General features: G+C 33.8%; 1 protein-coding gene across 7 annotated transcripts in view; it reads left to right on the top strand.

Moving 5' to 3' along the window:
- Positions 1 to 12073, top strand: part of FER (tyrosine-protein kinase Fer) — a 287316-nt gene extending 275243 nt beyond the window's left edge. For all 7 annotated transcript variants that reach the window (XM_073960882.1, XM_073960880.1, XM_073960878.1 and 4 more), the window contains 6 exons: positions 5166 to 5540; positions 5611 to 5824; positions 5896 to 5982; positions 9395 to 9523; positions 9587 to 9769; positions 10093 to 12073. In XM_073960882.1, coding sequence (XP_073816983.1) covers positions 5166 to 5540; positions 5611 to 5824; positions 5896 to 5982; positions 9395 to 9523; positions 9587 to 9769; positions 10093 to 10244 — 1140 coding nt within the window. In that variant the 3' untranslated portion in view covers positions 10245 to 12073. The remainder of the gene's footprint in view (positions 1 to 5165; positions 5541 to 5610; positions 5825 to 5895; positions 5983 to 9394; positions 9524 to 9586; positions 9770 to 10092) is intronic.
- Positions 12074 to 16420: the final 4347 nt, after the last annotated feature.

Here is a 16420-nt window from a genome sequence, read left to right as displayed (position 1 = left end):
TTAATTTCCGAAGTTAAAGGAATTGTATTTCTACCGATTTTTGTCGGTAACGGTAAAATGCTCGTATATAAAATCCTCTTTAACTCGTTTATAAGGACTTCCTGTTGTTCGACGATAAACTTTCGAATAAATATCCATAAAATCTACCCTCTATCGTCTAAAAGTACTTCTATCTGGTTACCGATAAAGACTTCGTCCTCGACGTCAATAACAATGTTTTCCTTCTATAAAGATTTAATTTATCTATGAAACTTCCTTCTCCTCTCCCCAAATACACTCACTTATGATCGTCTATAATCCACTCGAACCGAATATACATACATATGTACATAGAATGCTATGCCCTTAGGTCTTAAGGCTGGGCATCATTGTTAAATAAATAAATAAATTTTTTTTTTTTTTTTTATTTATTCTTTTTATTTGCAATCTATTTACAAGAAACATTCAGCAAATTTAATAATTACTACAATATAACAGAATTGTTAAACCCCAGTGGATTTAACAATAAATACATATTACAATTTTAATTTAGATTACATATTTTATGAAACTCATTAAATAAATGGGAGGTCTAAAACATGTCTTCGTTTTAGTCTTCTAATTTCATCTGTGTCATCTAATAGATTAATTGCTAACACATTCGAATGGTTACTTAATCTGTTAAGATACGTATTACTAATTTTTTTAATTTCATCTGTAATTTTATTTATGTTTAAATCTCTATGAATCGCGTTATTATTAAGAAACCAAGGAGCACCCGTAATCAATCTAAGCGTCTTTGATTGATATCGTTGAAGTATCTCAATATTAGAATTGCTGGCTGTTCCCCATAGTTGTACTCCATATGTCCAAATAGGCTTTAGAATGGTCTTATACAGTAGTAATTTGTTATTCAGGCTCAGTTTTGATTTTGGACCAAGAAGCCAGAACATTCTTTTAGTCTTCAGATCTAGTTGCTGTCTCTTATATGTTATATGATTTTTCCAGTTAAGTTTTCTATCAAGGTGCAGACCGAGATATTTAACACAATCCGCAGAAGGAATTGTAAGTCCATTCAATTTTGGAGAAGGACAGTTTCCTTTCCTTAAGGAAAATGTAACATGCACAGATTTTTCAGTATTGACTCCAATATTCCAGTTATTAAACCATTTCTCGATATCATTCAGATGTGTTTGGAGTAAGTCAGTAGCTGAAGAAGGATCATCTTTAATAGCAAGAACGGCAGTATCATCTGCATAAGTAGCAATCATAGTCTCATTTCTTACGGGCATATCTGCTGTATAAAGCGTATATAAAACAGGACCTAAAACACTACCTTGTGGTACACCAGCTTTAATGACGCCAAAATTAGATTCTTTATCATTGATGTGTACATAAAATGTTCTTCCATTCAGATATGAATTTAAAAGTAAATAAAAAGGAGCAGGTAATAACATTTTTAGTTTATATAACAAGCCTTGATGCCAAACCCTATCAAACGCCTGTTTGATATCCAGAAAGGCTGCAGAACAGAACTGCTTACATTCCAAACAATCTCTTATAACCTTCACCAGTCTATGACACTGCTCAGGTGTTCCGTGATTTTCTCTGAATCCAAACTGATGATCTGGCATAATATTTATATTATTTAAAATCGGAAGAAGTCGCTTTCGAAACAATTTTTCGAACAGTTTAGAAAATATGGACAATAAACTTATAGGCCTATACGATGATAACAGGTTTTCAGGTTTGCCAGGTTTTGGTATCATAATTATTTTAGCACATTTCCATTGCACTGGAAAATGGGACAGCCTCATAATAGAATTATAAATTGTCGTTAGGAACACCAAACCCTTCTTTGGAAGCAATCTTATGACTTTGTGATCAACTAAGTCTGACCCTGGTGTTTTTTTCTTTAGATTTTTAATTTCCTTACAAACTTCACTAAACGTAAAATGTTTAATAGGGCGACTCATTTGGCATGGAACATCCAAAAAATCGGAAATTAATTTATTTTGTTGGGGACTACATAAATCAAAAGGTGTAAAGGAATTCACCAAGTGGTCTTTAAACGCCTCAGCTTTGTCCTTGTTTGATCTACACCAATTTCCATTTGAATGTTTTATAGGCACATTTCTCTTTTGAGGTCTCTTAAGATATTTTGTTGCTCTCCATAAACTGTGCTCGTTACTTTCATCTGGGCTTAAATTACTTAAGAAGCTTCCAATTGATTGGTTTTTGTAGTCACTTAGAAGGGTTTTAAGCCGATTTGAAGCTCTGTTTAAATTTGTTTTGTCCATTGGGTGTCTCGAATTTTGCCAAATTCTGCGCAATCGTCTCTTTTCTCTTATCATTGATCGTATTTCAGCCGTAACATAAAAGTTTGTGGAATTTAGATCAATTTTATCGGGAGTGTATAGATTTGTAGCATTGTGTATGACTTGTGTTAAATGTTCTATAGCATTTTCCAATTCCTTTCCGGATTTAATCGGAATATTTAAATTTAGGTGTTGTTCAATGTGATGTTGTACCATAGGTATGTTGGTTTTTGATGTAATTAATGTTTTATGTTTATGTTTATGAACATTTCTTGTACTAAAGTTAAGAATAATTGGACTGTGATCTGAGTCTAAATCATAACATGCGTTTATACTTAGCATTGACTGGCATATTCCTGAGTAGATGAAAAAATCTATTAGATCGGGAATTTTATTTGGGTCTGCAGGCCAATATGTAGGACTACCAGTTGACAAAACTTCGTAATGGTTTAAAGCGATGCATTTATACAGTTCTCTTCCTTTGGGGTTTGATAGCCGAGATCCCCACCAAGTATGTTTGGCATTGAAATCGCCACCGACGATGAATTTGTTTCCAAGATTTTTGAAGAAATTTTCATATTGTATACATTTTAAATTAAATCGAGGAGGAAGATAAACGGAGTAAATAGATACTTTTGAATTTTCGCATATTATATTAACACCAGCTGCCTGCATAAAAGATTCTAAGATTGGCTCCGCTTCTTCGTATATAATTTTAGATTTAATAATTATAGCTGCACCTCCATGGGCTCGGTTATCTGGATGATTCGCTGTTATAATGTCATAATCTTTAATTCTGAAGTATGATTTGCTTGTAAAATGAGTTTCAGAAATAAGTAGAATATCTATAAAATTTTTATGAAGGAATAATTCTATTTCATTTCTATGATTTGAAATGCCATTGGCATTCCACTCAGCAATGATCAAATCTACTTGCATAATTTTGACATTAGCAATGTCATCATATTCATTAAAGAATTTGTCATTTCTATTTGTTTCGTTAGCAAAGATTCTATCTTGCTTAACAAATTTATTTCTCCCGTGCTTTGACCTTTTACGGCTTGGGCATATGACACAAAGTTATCTGAAGTCTGGTTGGGCATGGTGTTATCTTCATAAGCAGTTTCGTTACGTTTAGAATACACGGGAGCAGACTTCTTTTGAACCAGTTTTTGGTAAATCGGGCATCCTTTGTAACTAGCTGTATGGGTGTTCAAGCAGTGCAAACATTTAGGTGCGGTATTTTCTGGTTTATTACATTCTAATGTGGGATGACCTAAACCACATTTAACGCACCTAAAAGGTTTACGGCAGTATGATTTTGTGTGTCCAAATTCTTGACATCTAAAGCATTGCACTAAGTCGTCAAATTTTCTTGGGGGTTCAATAGTAACAATGTTATTGAATATGCCAGTAATATTATAAATCTCTTTATTGTTACTTTTGGGGTCCAAATCAACGAAGAACATGGGTAAAGGCTCCTTGGTTTTTCTGCTAATTATGTTACGTACGCTCCTTACATCGTGACCTTTACTCATTAAAAAGGCTTTTATATCCGATACATCGGTGGTGTAATGTAAATTTTTAATTACTACCCTGTAAGCTCTTTCCGTTTTCAGTTGATAAGTATGATAGCATATATTGTTACTATCAAAGTGCTTAATTACTTTTCTGTACGAATCAACATTTTTTATCATTAGACGAACTTCACCTTTCAGAAGAGATTTAAAATTAAAATCTTCAACTGGAATCATTTTATTTATACTATCCAACATTTTAGTAACATTCTTGACGTCCGGAATAAAAATTGGTGGCGGTTTTGGTACAGCTTGATTTGGTTCTGGTTGATTCGGTTCAGCTTGATCTGCTTCATTTTCCATAGTTGATAACACACTAAATCTGTTGGATGTGGACGGCTGGTTGTCATCAACCACTTGCTTCCTTTTTGGCGAATTACCTAAAGGTGGGGACATAGTTATTTTTCTTTTAGTCGACACTTCCTGCCACTTTTCTTCTTGATGATCAATGCAATCAGTTGCATTACTTTTTGTTGTAACACTCATTGCGGCTATTTTTTTAATTATTGTTATTTTTTGCGTTGTAGTTAATTCAGGTTTTGCAAGCAATGCAATTAATGCACGCATGCAAAAAATTGGAACACTGCAAGACAGTGCACTGTCTCTTTTTTTTTAAATTAAAGAACAAAAAAATAAATAAACCGTTGCAATTTTTTATGAAATTGTTGTTAACGAAATATTGCCGTTTTAAGCAGTAACACGTCTGTCTAGTAGCAAAGTTAAACAACGACTGAAATAAATAAATGAAATAAATAAATTTGACTGACTGTAAAGATACATAAAATGTTTTACATTAGATTTATCCAGGTTAAGGATATTTCTTACTGGAAATAGCAAATAAACTGAATGTATGTATCTACTTGAAAAATCCAATATTATATTGTTTCTATATTTAGTTGTTCAAAATGTAATATTAAATGACGTAAATTTCCAAAATCTATTCAATTTTTGGATTATGTCCAAATGTATCATTGGAACCACAAAGGTGCGCATTATTCACAAACTGTATTTGTAGACAAAATGTGTAACATTTTCTCTTTAATATTAAAAATGTAATTGCATGTTGTTTTTTTTTTTTTACTTTTAGATATAAATTATTTTAATTTTATCTTTTTCCTAACAAAACGTGCTAATTTAATTGAACTTTCGTTGCTTTTACTATCATTGCTGCTTTCTTAAAACGTTACTTTCGCTTCTCCTTTTGTTGTTTTTTATAAAAACTTAACTAATATACATCTAAACAAAAATTACATATCTTTACTAAAAACAATGCTTTTATGTTTCTCTTTAGGTCTCCCTATCTACAAATCGCCCGCTCTATGAAGAAGAATGGTTCCATGGTGTTTTGCCGCGTGAAGAGGTGGTACGTCTGCTCAATAATGAAGGTGATTTTCTTGTACGTGAAACAATACGCAATGAAGAAAGTCAAATTGTGCTAAGCGTCTGTTGGAATGGACACAAACATTTTATAGTTCAAACAACAGTGGATGGTCATTTCCGTTTCGAGGGACCGCCGTTCCCCAGTATACAAGAGTTGATACTGCATCAATATCAATCCGAATTGCCAGTTACAGTTAAATCAGGTGCTATTCTACGAACGCCCATACGCCGAGAGATATGGGAGTTGAGTAATGATGATGTGGTTTTGTGTGAAAAAATTGGGCGGGTAAGTTGTAACCTTAAGTAAATATTAAAATTATTCAATTAAATATTGTTGTTTCGCTCTATTTCTTCAGGGAAACTTTGGTGATGTCTACAAGGCCAAATTGAAATCAACCAAAAAAGATGTGGCCGTCAAAACATGTCGCATGACCTTACCCGATGAACAGAAACGTAAATTCCTGCAAGAAGGTCGTATCCTTAAGCAGTATGACCATCCTAATATTGTCAAGTTGATTGGTATTTGTGTACAGAAACAACCAATAATGATTGTTATGGAACTTGTACCAGGTTTGTAGTTATATTACTTTTTTGGGAGTTTGTTTAAATTTCTAATCTATGTTCCTTTTTTTCTCTTGCAGGTGGCTCTTTGCTGAATTATTTGCGTAAGAATTCGAATACACTAACAACACGGCAACAAATGGGAATGTGTCGTGATGCAGCGGCAGGTAAGTTTAAAATATATAAAATTACTTTTCGAAATGAAGTGAAGAAACTAAAGGTTTTAATTGGTTGGAAATATACAGTATTTCACACGTCTACACATATTGTCTTGAGCTTATCTATGAAGAACTCTTCTTTAGCTTGTCGTTTAAGACCCCATCAATAGATTCTGCCTTTAGTTATTCTGTAAAGACTCCCTTTAGATTGTGTATAAAGGGTACCTTAAGGTCGCCTTAAAATACTCGTCTCTTTATTTTTAAATACTCATTTGAGATCGTCTTATATGGGGACATTTTAGGTCACCTTAAATCATATATTCTGCTATAGAGGCTCGTTCAGGTTGTCTTTAAAACTTTCTTTAAATCGTCGTCAAAGTCTTTCTCCATGTCATCCATAGAGACTTTATTGGATCGTATTTAAACTCCCTTTGGCTCTTCTCACCCAAACCCCTCAGCTCGTTTAACCGACTGTATCAGATTGTCTATGTATCAGATCGTCTATAAAGATTTCATTCAGCTCGTCTATAAAGACTCCCTTCAGTTCGTCTATAAAGGCACCTTGCAGCTCGTATACAAAGACTCCCTTCAGCTTGTCTATAAAGACTTCCTTCAGCTCGTCAATAGAGACTGCCTTCAGCTCGTCAATAGAGACTCCCTTCAGCTCGTCTATAAAGACTCCCTTCAGCTCCCTTTAGCTATAAAGACTCCCTTCAGCTCGTCTATAACGACACCCTTCAGCTCGTCTATAAAGGCACCCTTCAGCTCATCTGTAAAGACTCCCTTCAGGTTGTCTATAACGGCTCCTTGCAGCTCGTCTATAAATACTCCTTGCAAAAGGTCTATAAAAACTCCCTTCAACACGCCTTTAAAGGCTCGTTGCAAAAGGTATATAAAGACAGGTCTATAAAGATTTCTTGCAACAGGTCTATAAAACTTTTCTTCAGCTCTTCTATAAAGACACCCTTCAGTTCCTCTTTAAAGACTCCCTTCAGCTCGTCTATAACGACACCTTTCAGCTCGTCTATAACGACACCTTTCAGCTCGTCTATAAAGAGTCCCTTCAGCTAGTCTATAAAGACTCTCTTCAGCTCGTCTATAAAAACTCCCTTCTGCTGGTCTACAAAGACTACATTCAGCTCGTCTATAAAGACTCCTTGCAACTCGTCTATAAAGACTCGTTCCAGCTCGTCTATAGAGACTCCCTTCACTTCGTCTGTAAAGACTCCCTTCATCTCGTTTACAAAGACACCCTTCAGCTCGTCTATAAAGTATCCCTTCAGCTTGTATATAAGGACTCCCAGCTTGTCTATAAAGGCTCCCTTTACCTCGTCCGTAATGAGTCCCTTCATATATAAAGACTCCCTTCAGCTCGTCTATACAGACTCCTTGTAGCTCGTTTATAAAGATTCCTATCAACTCGTATATAAAGACTCCCTTTAGCTCAGCTATAAAGACTCCATTCATCTCATCTATAAAACTCCCTTCACCTCATCCACAAAAACTCAATTAAGCGCTGCTTTAAAGACTCCTTGCAGCTCGGCTATAAAGACTCTTTGCAGCTCGTCTATAAATACTCCCTTTAATTTGTCTATAAAGACTCCCTTCACTTTAGACTCTCCCTTCAGCTCGTCTATAAAGACTCTCTTCAGCTCGTCTATAAAGACTCTCTTCAGCTCGTCTATAAAGACACCTTGCAACTCGTCTATTAAGACTACTTGCAACTCGTCTATAAAGACTACTTGCAGATCGTCTATAAAGACTCCTTGCAGCTCGTCTAAGAGACTCCCTTCACTTCGTCTATAAAGACTCCCATCAGCTTGTATATAAGGACTCCCAGTTCGTCTATAAAGGCTCATTTCAGCTCGTCCGTAAAGAGTCCCCTCAACATAAAGACTCCCTCACCTCGTCTATACAGACTCCTTGCAGCTTGTCTATTTTTTTTTATTCCTTTATTGTTCCACTTGGGAGCATAGGGCTTCTACAAGAAAATTATATCTTATTTTATCGATACATATGGTTTTTATATCATTGATTGATTTATTTATTCGTAGTAATTCATTTTGGATTGTTCTGCGCCATGTGTTTTTTGGACGTCCTGGACGTCGAGATCCTTGAGGGTTCCATTCTAGAGCCGCACGAGGAATGCTGATCACCGGTTTTCTTAAAGTGTGCCCAATCCATCTCCACTTCCGTCTAGCGATTTGCTTTATAATAAATTCTTCTCTCGTCTTGATATGTAGATCTATGTTTGAGATAGTGTTTGACCAAAATATGCCACAGATTATTCGGAGACATTTGTTGATGAATGTTTGAAGTTTTTGGGCTACATTTGATATGAGCCATGTTTCACTACCATAAAGAAGTGTTGACTTTACACATGAGTTGAAAATTTTTAATTTGGTGTTCTGGGATATTTGTGCTGCTCTCCAGATTTTATTGTCTGTCTATAAAGGCTACTTTCAGCTCTATAAAGGCTCCTATCAGCTCGTATATAAAGACTCCCTTTAGCTAAGCTATAATGACTCCATTCAGTTCATCTATAAAACTCCCTTCACCTCATCCATAAAAACTCCATACAGCTCTGCTATAAGGACACCTTGCAGCTCGTCTATGAAGACTCCCTTCACTCCCTTGCCTTCAAAAACTCTTCCTTTCAGTGGTCTTCTACGACTTCCTTTAGCTTGTCTATAAAGACATCCCGTGGCTCGCTCAGTTTGTCTATATTGTCGTGCTTTACCCTGCCTTTAAGAAGCTTTACTATAATGACTTACTTTGGTTCGATTATAAATCATTTTTTAGGTCACTTTCACGACTTATCTCTTCTGCTGTAAGGCCTCATTCAGGTTGTCTGTAAAAACTTCTTTTAAGTCGTCGTTAAAGACTTCATTTAGCTCGTTTATAAAGACTCCTTTCAGCTCGTCTATAAAGACTCCTTGCAGCTCGTCTATAACGACTCCTTGCAGCTCGTCCATAAAGACTCCCTTCACTTCGTCTGTATAGACTATCTTCAGATCGTTTACAAAGACACCCTTCTGCTAATATATAAAGACTCCCTTCATGCTCGTTTATAAAGACTCCCATCAGCTTCTATATAAGGACTCCTAGTTCGTTTATAAAGGCTCCTTTCAGCTCGTCTATAAAGAGTCCCTTCAGCTCATCTATAAAGACTCCTTGCAGCTCGTCTATAAATACTCCCTTTAACTTGTCTATAAAGACTCCCTTCACTTTAGACTCTCCCTTCAGATTGTCTGTAAAAACTCCTTTAAAGTCGTCTTTAAAGACTTCACTTAGTTCGTTTATAAAGCTTGTGTGTAAAGACCTCTTTTAGATCGCTTGTATTTAAATGTTCCCTTTTATATGTATTTTCTAGAAATATCAAAATCCCCCATTATAATTATTTTATATATCTTCTTTACAGGCATGCGTTATTTGGAGTCTAAAAATTGTATACATCGTGATTTAGCAGCCCGTAATTGTTTAGTCGATTTAGAATGTTCGGTAAAGATTTCCGATTTTGGAATGTCGCGAGAAGAAGAAGAGTATATTGGTAAGAATACATTAAAATTTATGCAATGAGCATCAACAATTGACAGTTTCTATTGAATTGCAGTATCGGATGGCATGAAACAAATTCCCGTCAAATGGACAGCACCAGAAGCATTAAATTTCGGCAAATATACATCACTGTGTGATGTCTGGTCATATGGTATATTAATGTGGGAGATTTTCTCCAAAGGTGATACACCATATTCCGGTATGACAAATACCAAGGCTAGAGAAAAAATAGATGCTGGTAAGTGGTCGAAATGTAAATATATAACAAAGTTAAATGGCTCAAAAGCAAAATATAAATTGTTTTACATTTATAAAGAGTATATATTAAATGGTTGGATTTGAATGTTTTATTTGTATATAACGATTCCACGAAGATGAAGAATGTTTTCCTTATTAATAATTGATAAGTAGCGCCATCTTTTTATAAAATATTTCAATTTTCGTTTATATAACAAACAACATCCTATGTCACAACAAATATTTTCGTTTATATAACAAACATCTTCCTATGTCACAAAAAATATTTAAACTCAAAAATTAATGTCTCTATTTTCTTTTCAGGATATCGTATGCCAGCTCCTGATAATGCTCCAGCGGAAATGTATCGTTTAATGTTACAATGTTGGGCTGCTGAACCAGAATCTCGTCCACATTTCGATGAAATTTATAATGTCGTCGATGCACTGATTTTACGTTTAGACAATAGTCATTAAACTCTATTAAAGATAACAAGAAGATCAACAACATCAAAACTGAAAACAAAACACCATACTCATTACTTTACATTTACATACATATATTCTAAAAACATAATAATCATATAACATTTACATACGTGCATATAAATCAACTTTTCCATTTAAATCCTCAAACATACATACATAAATACATGCAACATATTTGTAATGAAATCTCATTATGTTCTAATTTAAGTACATATTTGTAATTTAAAATTATAATAATTATTATTTTTTGTGTCGTATATATATATTACTCTTATACATGTGTTATTGCATATCTGTTATTACCATTTTTAAACATATTTTATTATATTGTTTTTTTTTTTATTATTTAGTTTATTTGATGTTAAGTATAAAAGTATTTATAAGGAATAATATAAGGAATACTCTTAAATAATAAAATTAAACACGAAAGAATTCTATACCGCCCAAATGAAGGAGGCTGAAAGCAATGTTTCCCAATGCAATTGATGATGGCAACGAATGAATGTTTCTTTTCTGTTGAGAAAACATAAAATTTTAGGGGAAGTAAAGAAAACAAAATAATCAAACATATTTTTTATAAAGCATTTTACCATATATACCCAGCATTGAATTGAAAAGGCAAAAAAAATAATTGTGGATAACAATTTTTATAAAAATTATCTATCAATATTAATAAGTGTGTGTGCTTTTTTATATTTACATTTACTTATATGAGGTCTTCAAAGAATTACTTTCTTCTGTATAATGTGCCAAAACGTAAAATAAAATGAAAATTAAATTTACAAAAATATTATGCCGATTAAAACTATGTCTTAAAATGAATGGATAGATAGAAGTATATAAAAATAAAATAATAAAACTAAATGTAATGAGGTTTACCCAGCACATACTATTCCCAAAACATGTGTTCCCAACTCTGTAATTCATTTCCATTGGTGCAATTTAAAAATATTTTATTATTACATATTAAATTGTAATATACTGTATAGGAATTCTGTAACTTTTAACAACTTTTTAATCGATAAAATTTCTTTTGTTTTTGTAACAACTACAAAACAAACAAATGAAATTGTTGTAAAATAAACAATGAGTAAAGTTGTTAAAAAGTTACTGAATAGGCCCCCTGAGGTATACAATATCGAAGATATGGTGTGCCTCAAAGGCCTTATGTCAAAAAATATCGTTTTGCTTTTAATTTATCCATTCATTTTAAGGCATTCTATACATAAAAAAAACAGTCAAGAATTTTCTTCCGATTTGAGGTAAACAGCCCGAATAAAATATTAACAATTTCTTACTGACCAGGAAAAGTTCCATAGCAGTTAAAATCAATTATCAATGTGTATATTTCTTTATTAATTATTCTTTTTTTATTTTTCAAAACAAATATATTTGTTTTAAATTAATGTATATTATTATAATTGTAAAATTTTCTTATAATCAAACAGCAAGCTATTGAGAACGGACATACTACACATGTCGCGCTTTTTAATTCAACACGAATTTCTCATTTTGTTTATATACACATTTGTTTAGTTTTATTAAATAGTGTTATAATTATCAATTGTTTTAGTCTCTCTAACGATAATGCTTCTTGTTTATTTTATTTTTATTGTATAAAAAACCCATAATTATTTGCTTTTCAATGTAAATGTTTAATTTGAAAAATTTAAAGGAAAACTTACAATAAAAAATCAAAAATATATATTTAATATGCAATAAAACATAAAAAACAATAAGCAAAATATATAAATATGATTATATACATACAATTTTATTTTCAATAAATAAGAATCAACATTAAAATATCAAATAAATGATGCGTTTAATTTTTCTTCCAATGAGAGGTTAACTAAAATAAGCGCCTAAAGGTATGCTTTATTTTATAGTATTTCACTACTGCAATTTACGTTATAAACAAAAATCTGGCAATATTGGCTTGGCTCTTGCTTGTGGAATTTGACATTTTGCAAGTTCAATGATTTGACAAATGAGTTAATAGGCAAACAGAACTGAACAGCAGAGTAATTTGGGCACATGGTAAAATTAAAATGGTTATATCTCCGGCATAAATGGAGCTATCTTCGTAAAATTTTCTTTGTTAGTTAGAGGAAATATTGTAGTTTGTGTATGTACATTCTGTGTCTACATTAAAACGATATTTATTAGAGAAACTATGAGTTTTTATTAAAAACTAAAATGCAGTGGAATGGCTTGAAAATTGTAACAATTTTTTAAATTCTTATATAAAAGTTGTAGTTTAAGAATTGAGGAAATGGGAAATGGCTTCATTTTGGTGAAAAATCTAAAATTAGCCAAGGGCAGAAGGGAACAATAATGAGCGGATAAACGTAGAAATTTGTCTGTACAACAAAAAAAAAAAACGATAAATAAATTGAAACCTGTTTAATAATATCATTTTGAAAATGTATTTTAAGAAAAAAACGGAGACAGAACAAGAAATCCTGAGCGCTGGCAACTCGAGTTTTAAGGAGTTGATTAAACCCCGAAAATGTAATCAGAGAATAAGACACCAGATTGAGGGTTTCGGTGGCATCATATCCGTTTGCAATAACGATTAAGGAAATGTGGTAATAGATGTCGATACACTATAACTAGAAACGTCATATTAGTATAATTTTGTTATGAAATATTATTAAGAATTTAACACATATCCATAGTGAGGTTTGGACAGCAGGATCAGGAGATGCATTGTGCTGTGTTTAATCAGTATTCATGAGCATACTATGTCGAGTAATCGGAAAAAATGTGCTGTTTTCATGTTCACCAAACAACGCTTTTTGGAGCGTATAGTGTAAAAACTAACACCATGATTTACAAAATAATCGGGTAATACCAATGCGAATAAAATGGCTCACTCTGTTACAAAATCCTCATATGACTATCAAAACTCATTTTCCAAAATATCCATGCTATAATTATTAGTTTTGTAAGGAGACAAGGCGTACAAAATTTGAGATTTACAATAGTCAGAATAGAGTCCAAACTATTTCCAAGAAAGCAAAACACCTGATTAATGGTTATGATAATGATGACGAAGAGAATCTGATGACTGATAAAAAAAGCGTATTGAGTATGAGCAATTCTAAATGATTTCATGGAAAATATACCCCCTCAGGCCAATAATTTTTCTGCTGAAGAATAATAAGTTTGCATCTTGTCAGTTACTTGGAGAACAATTCAGGGTCGGTTGAGATATGCTGATGAAAAATATTTTATAGCTGATTTCCACTATTTGGCTACATTGACATATACCCATTGATTGGAACCTCATCTTATTTTTTCCATATACAAGATGAAGACCAGACAATGTGTGCTACCTGTACATGTATTAGTTCCCTTCCGATTGCAAAGTATAATCAAGCATATCCTGGAACGACAAAAAACCGATGACAGTTAGAGGGTCATACGAATGCTGTAAAAATACATACATATGTATGTACATATATTACGAACAGCAGGTAAAAACATAGCTTTATTCTATTTGTATTTCAATGATGTGGACCCTTTATCGAAAATAGATTTGATGCAATTTTTTTTTTCAAAAACGCTCAAGTGTGTCGTCATTATATATATAAACCTGTATCAACACGAACAACGTTCAATAGTCTCAGACCAAGTTGAAAACTGTAATTTTAAATAAGGTATACGGCAGTGGAGTTTATTTTTACCTCAATTATGATAATCTCCAAGACAAAATTGTGTTTCTAAAGTGGTACGACAGTCCAACCAAAATCAGCTTCTGAAAAACTTATTTTTTCGGAACTACAACAGTAATACTCGCGAATGTAGATGAGACAATACTTACTGTACCAGCTATGCTCCGATATAACATACTTAAAGGCATCGAAGTACAGAGCCCACAAACTTCAAAATACCGAAAATCGGGAGTTATCGTTCTATGGGGCTATATTAAGGCGTGGACCTGTACCGACACATTTCTGGGTGAAAGTTTTATACCACCAACGAAGACTAAATAAAAATTTTCAGACATTTCGGGGGAATGTTGAGTCCACAACCTTCAAAATACCGAAAATCGAGAGGTACCCTTTGTTGGACCTATACCAACAAAATTCTGGGGGAAAGTTGAATACCCCCAACGAAAACTAAATACCAAATTGTAGCCGTTACGGAGGAATATTGAGGCCACAACCTTCAAAATGCCGAAAATCGAGAGGTACCGTTCTATGGGGCTATATGAAGGCGTGGACCTATACCAACAAAATTCTACTCCAAATGAAGACTAAATACCAAATTTCAGGCATTTCGGTGGAACATTGAGGCCACAACATTGAAAATACCTAAAATCGGGAGGTACCATTCTATGGGGGCTATATGAAGGCGGGAACCTATACCGACAAAATTCGGGGGGAAAGTTTTATACCCCCACTGAAGACAAAATACCAAATTTCACCCATTTCGGAGGAATATTGGGGCCATAACCTTCAAAATACCGAAAATCGGGAGGTACCGTTCTATGGGGGCTATATGAAGGAAAGTTGTATACCCCAAAGAAGACTAAGTACCAAATTTCAGCCACTTCGGTGTGATAATGAAACTAAAACCATAAAAATACCCAAAATCGGGTGGTACCGTTATATGGGGGCTATATCAAAACGTGGACCGATATAGCCCATTTTCAATACCAAACATCCTATGAGTAATATAAGCTTCTATACCAAATTACAAAGCTCTATCATAAAAATTGCGAACTGTATCTTGATTTGAACAGACGGACGGAGAGACGGGCCTGGTTATATCGACTTAGAATTTTATCATAATCAAGAATATAGGGTCTTCGATGAATATTTCGATGTGTTACAAACGGTATGACAAATTTAATTATACCCTCCATATATTATGGTGGAGGGTATAAAAACACAAAAATCATCTCTATTGGATCAATAGAATGGGTTCAAATGTTAATGAAAAGATCATATCTTTCACTACTTCCTTTGCATGGGTTCGAATGCTGATGAAAGATCGCATCTTTCACGATTTCGTTTGAACCAATGCAAAAGATGCCATGAAATCTCGCCATCGCATGGAACCCCTTCCTTTAAATTTTGCTGGGTACTGGATTCCCGTGCATAATTACAAATTCCTTTAAATTTCTAAAGATTCAGTCATGTTTTACCTTCAAATGTAGTCAAACTGTACATACCATAACGTTTCACTATTCCCATCAGACTGGCCAGATCTTTACTATTAAACAGAAAAGGAATCAATTTCTATGTTCCTAAATGCTAGAAGAATAACAAGTAAGAAAAGCGTTAAGTTCGGTCGGGCCGAACTTTTTATACCCTCCACCACAAATTTCAGCCATTTCGGTGGATTAATGTGGCCACATCCTTCAAAATACCGAAATTCGGAAAGTACCGTTCTATGGGGGCTATATGATGGCGTGGACCTATACCTACAAATTTCTGGGGGAAAGTTTTATACGCCTAAAGAAGACTAAATACCAAATTTCAGCCATATCGGTGTGATAATGAGGCTAAAACGTTCAAAATATCGAAAATCGGGAGATATTGTATTATGGGGGCTATATCAACACGTGGACCTATATAAACATTTTATGGTAGAAATGTTTCTTAGCCTCTGGAAATACAAAATACAAAATTACAACCGATTCTTTGGTCAAATGGGTCTAATACATTCAAAATATATTAAAATGACGCGTACTTTATAAGGGGTCTTATGTGGGGACTATACCAAAACGTGGACCTATATAACCCAACTTTGGTAGGAATATTTGTTGGCCTCTGGAGACACAAAGTACCAAATTACAACCAATTCGGTGGTAAAATGGGTCTAATACATTCAAAATATATTAAAATGACGTACTTTATATGGGGCCTTATATGGGGGCTATACCAAAACGTGGACCTATATAACCCAACTTTGGTAGGAATATTTGTTGGCCTCTGGAGACACAAAGTACCAAATTACAACCAATTCGGTGGTAAAATGGGCCAAATATCTTAAAAATTCCTTAAAACGACGACGCGTCACGCGTCATTTTGTATGGGGGCTATATGAAAGCGTGGACCTACATAGCCCGCTTTCAATACCAAAAGTCCTACGTAAATATAACATATTTTCCCAAAATTTCATCAACCTACGTCAATCCGTTCGGACGC

This window comes from Musca autumnalis, unplaced genomic scaffold (assembly GCF_047663935.1).
Source record: "Musca autumnalis isolate F117 unplaced genomic scaffold, ASM4766393v1 scaffold_1, whole genome shotgun sequence".
Lineage (NCBI taxonomy): Eukaryota > Metazoa > Arthropoda > Insecta > Diptera > Muscidae > Musca > Musca autumnalis.
Note: the sequence above shows the minus strand (reverse complement) of the source record. Positions and strands in the feature narration are given on the sequence as shown.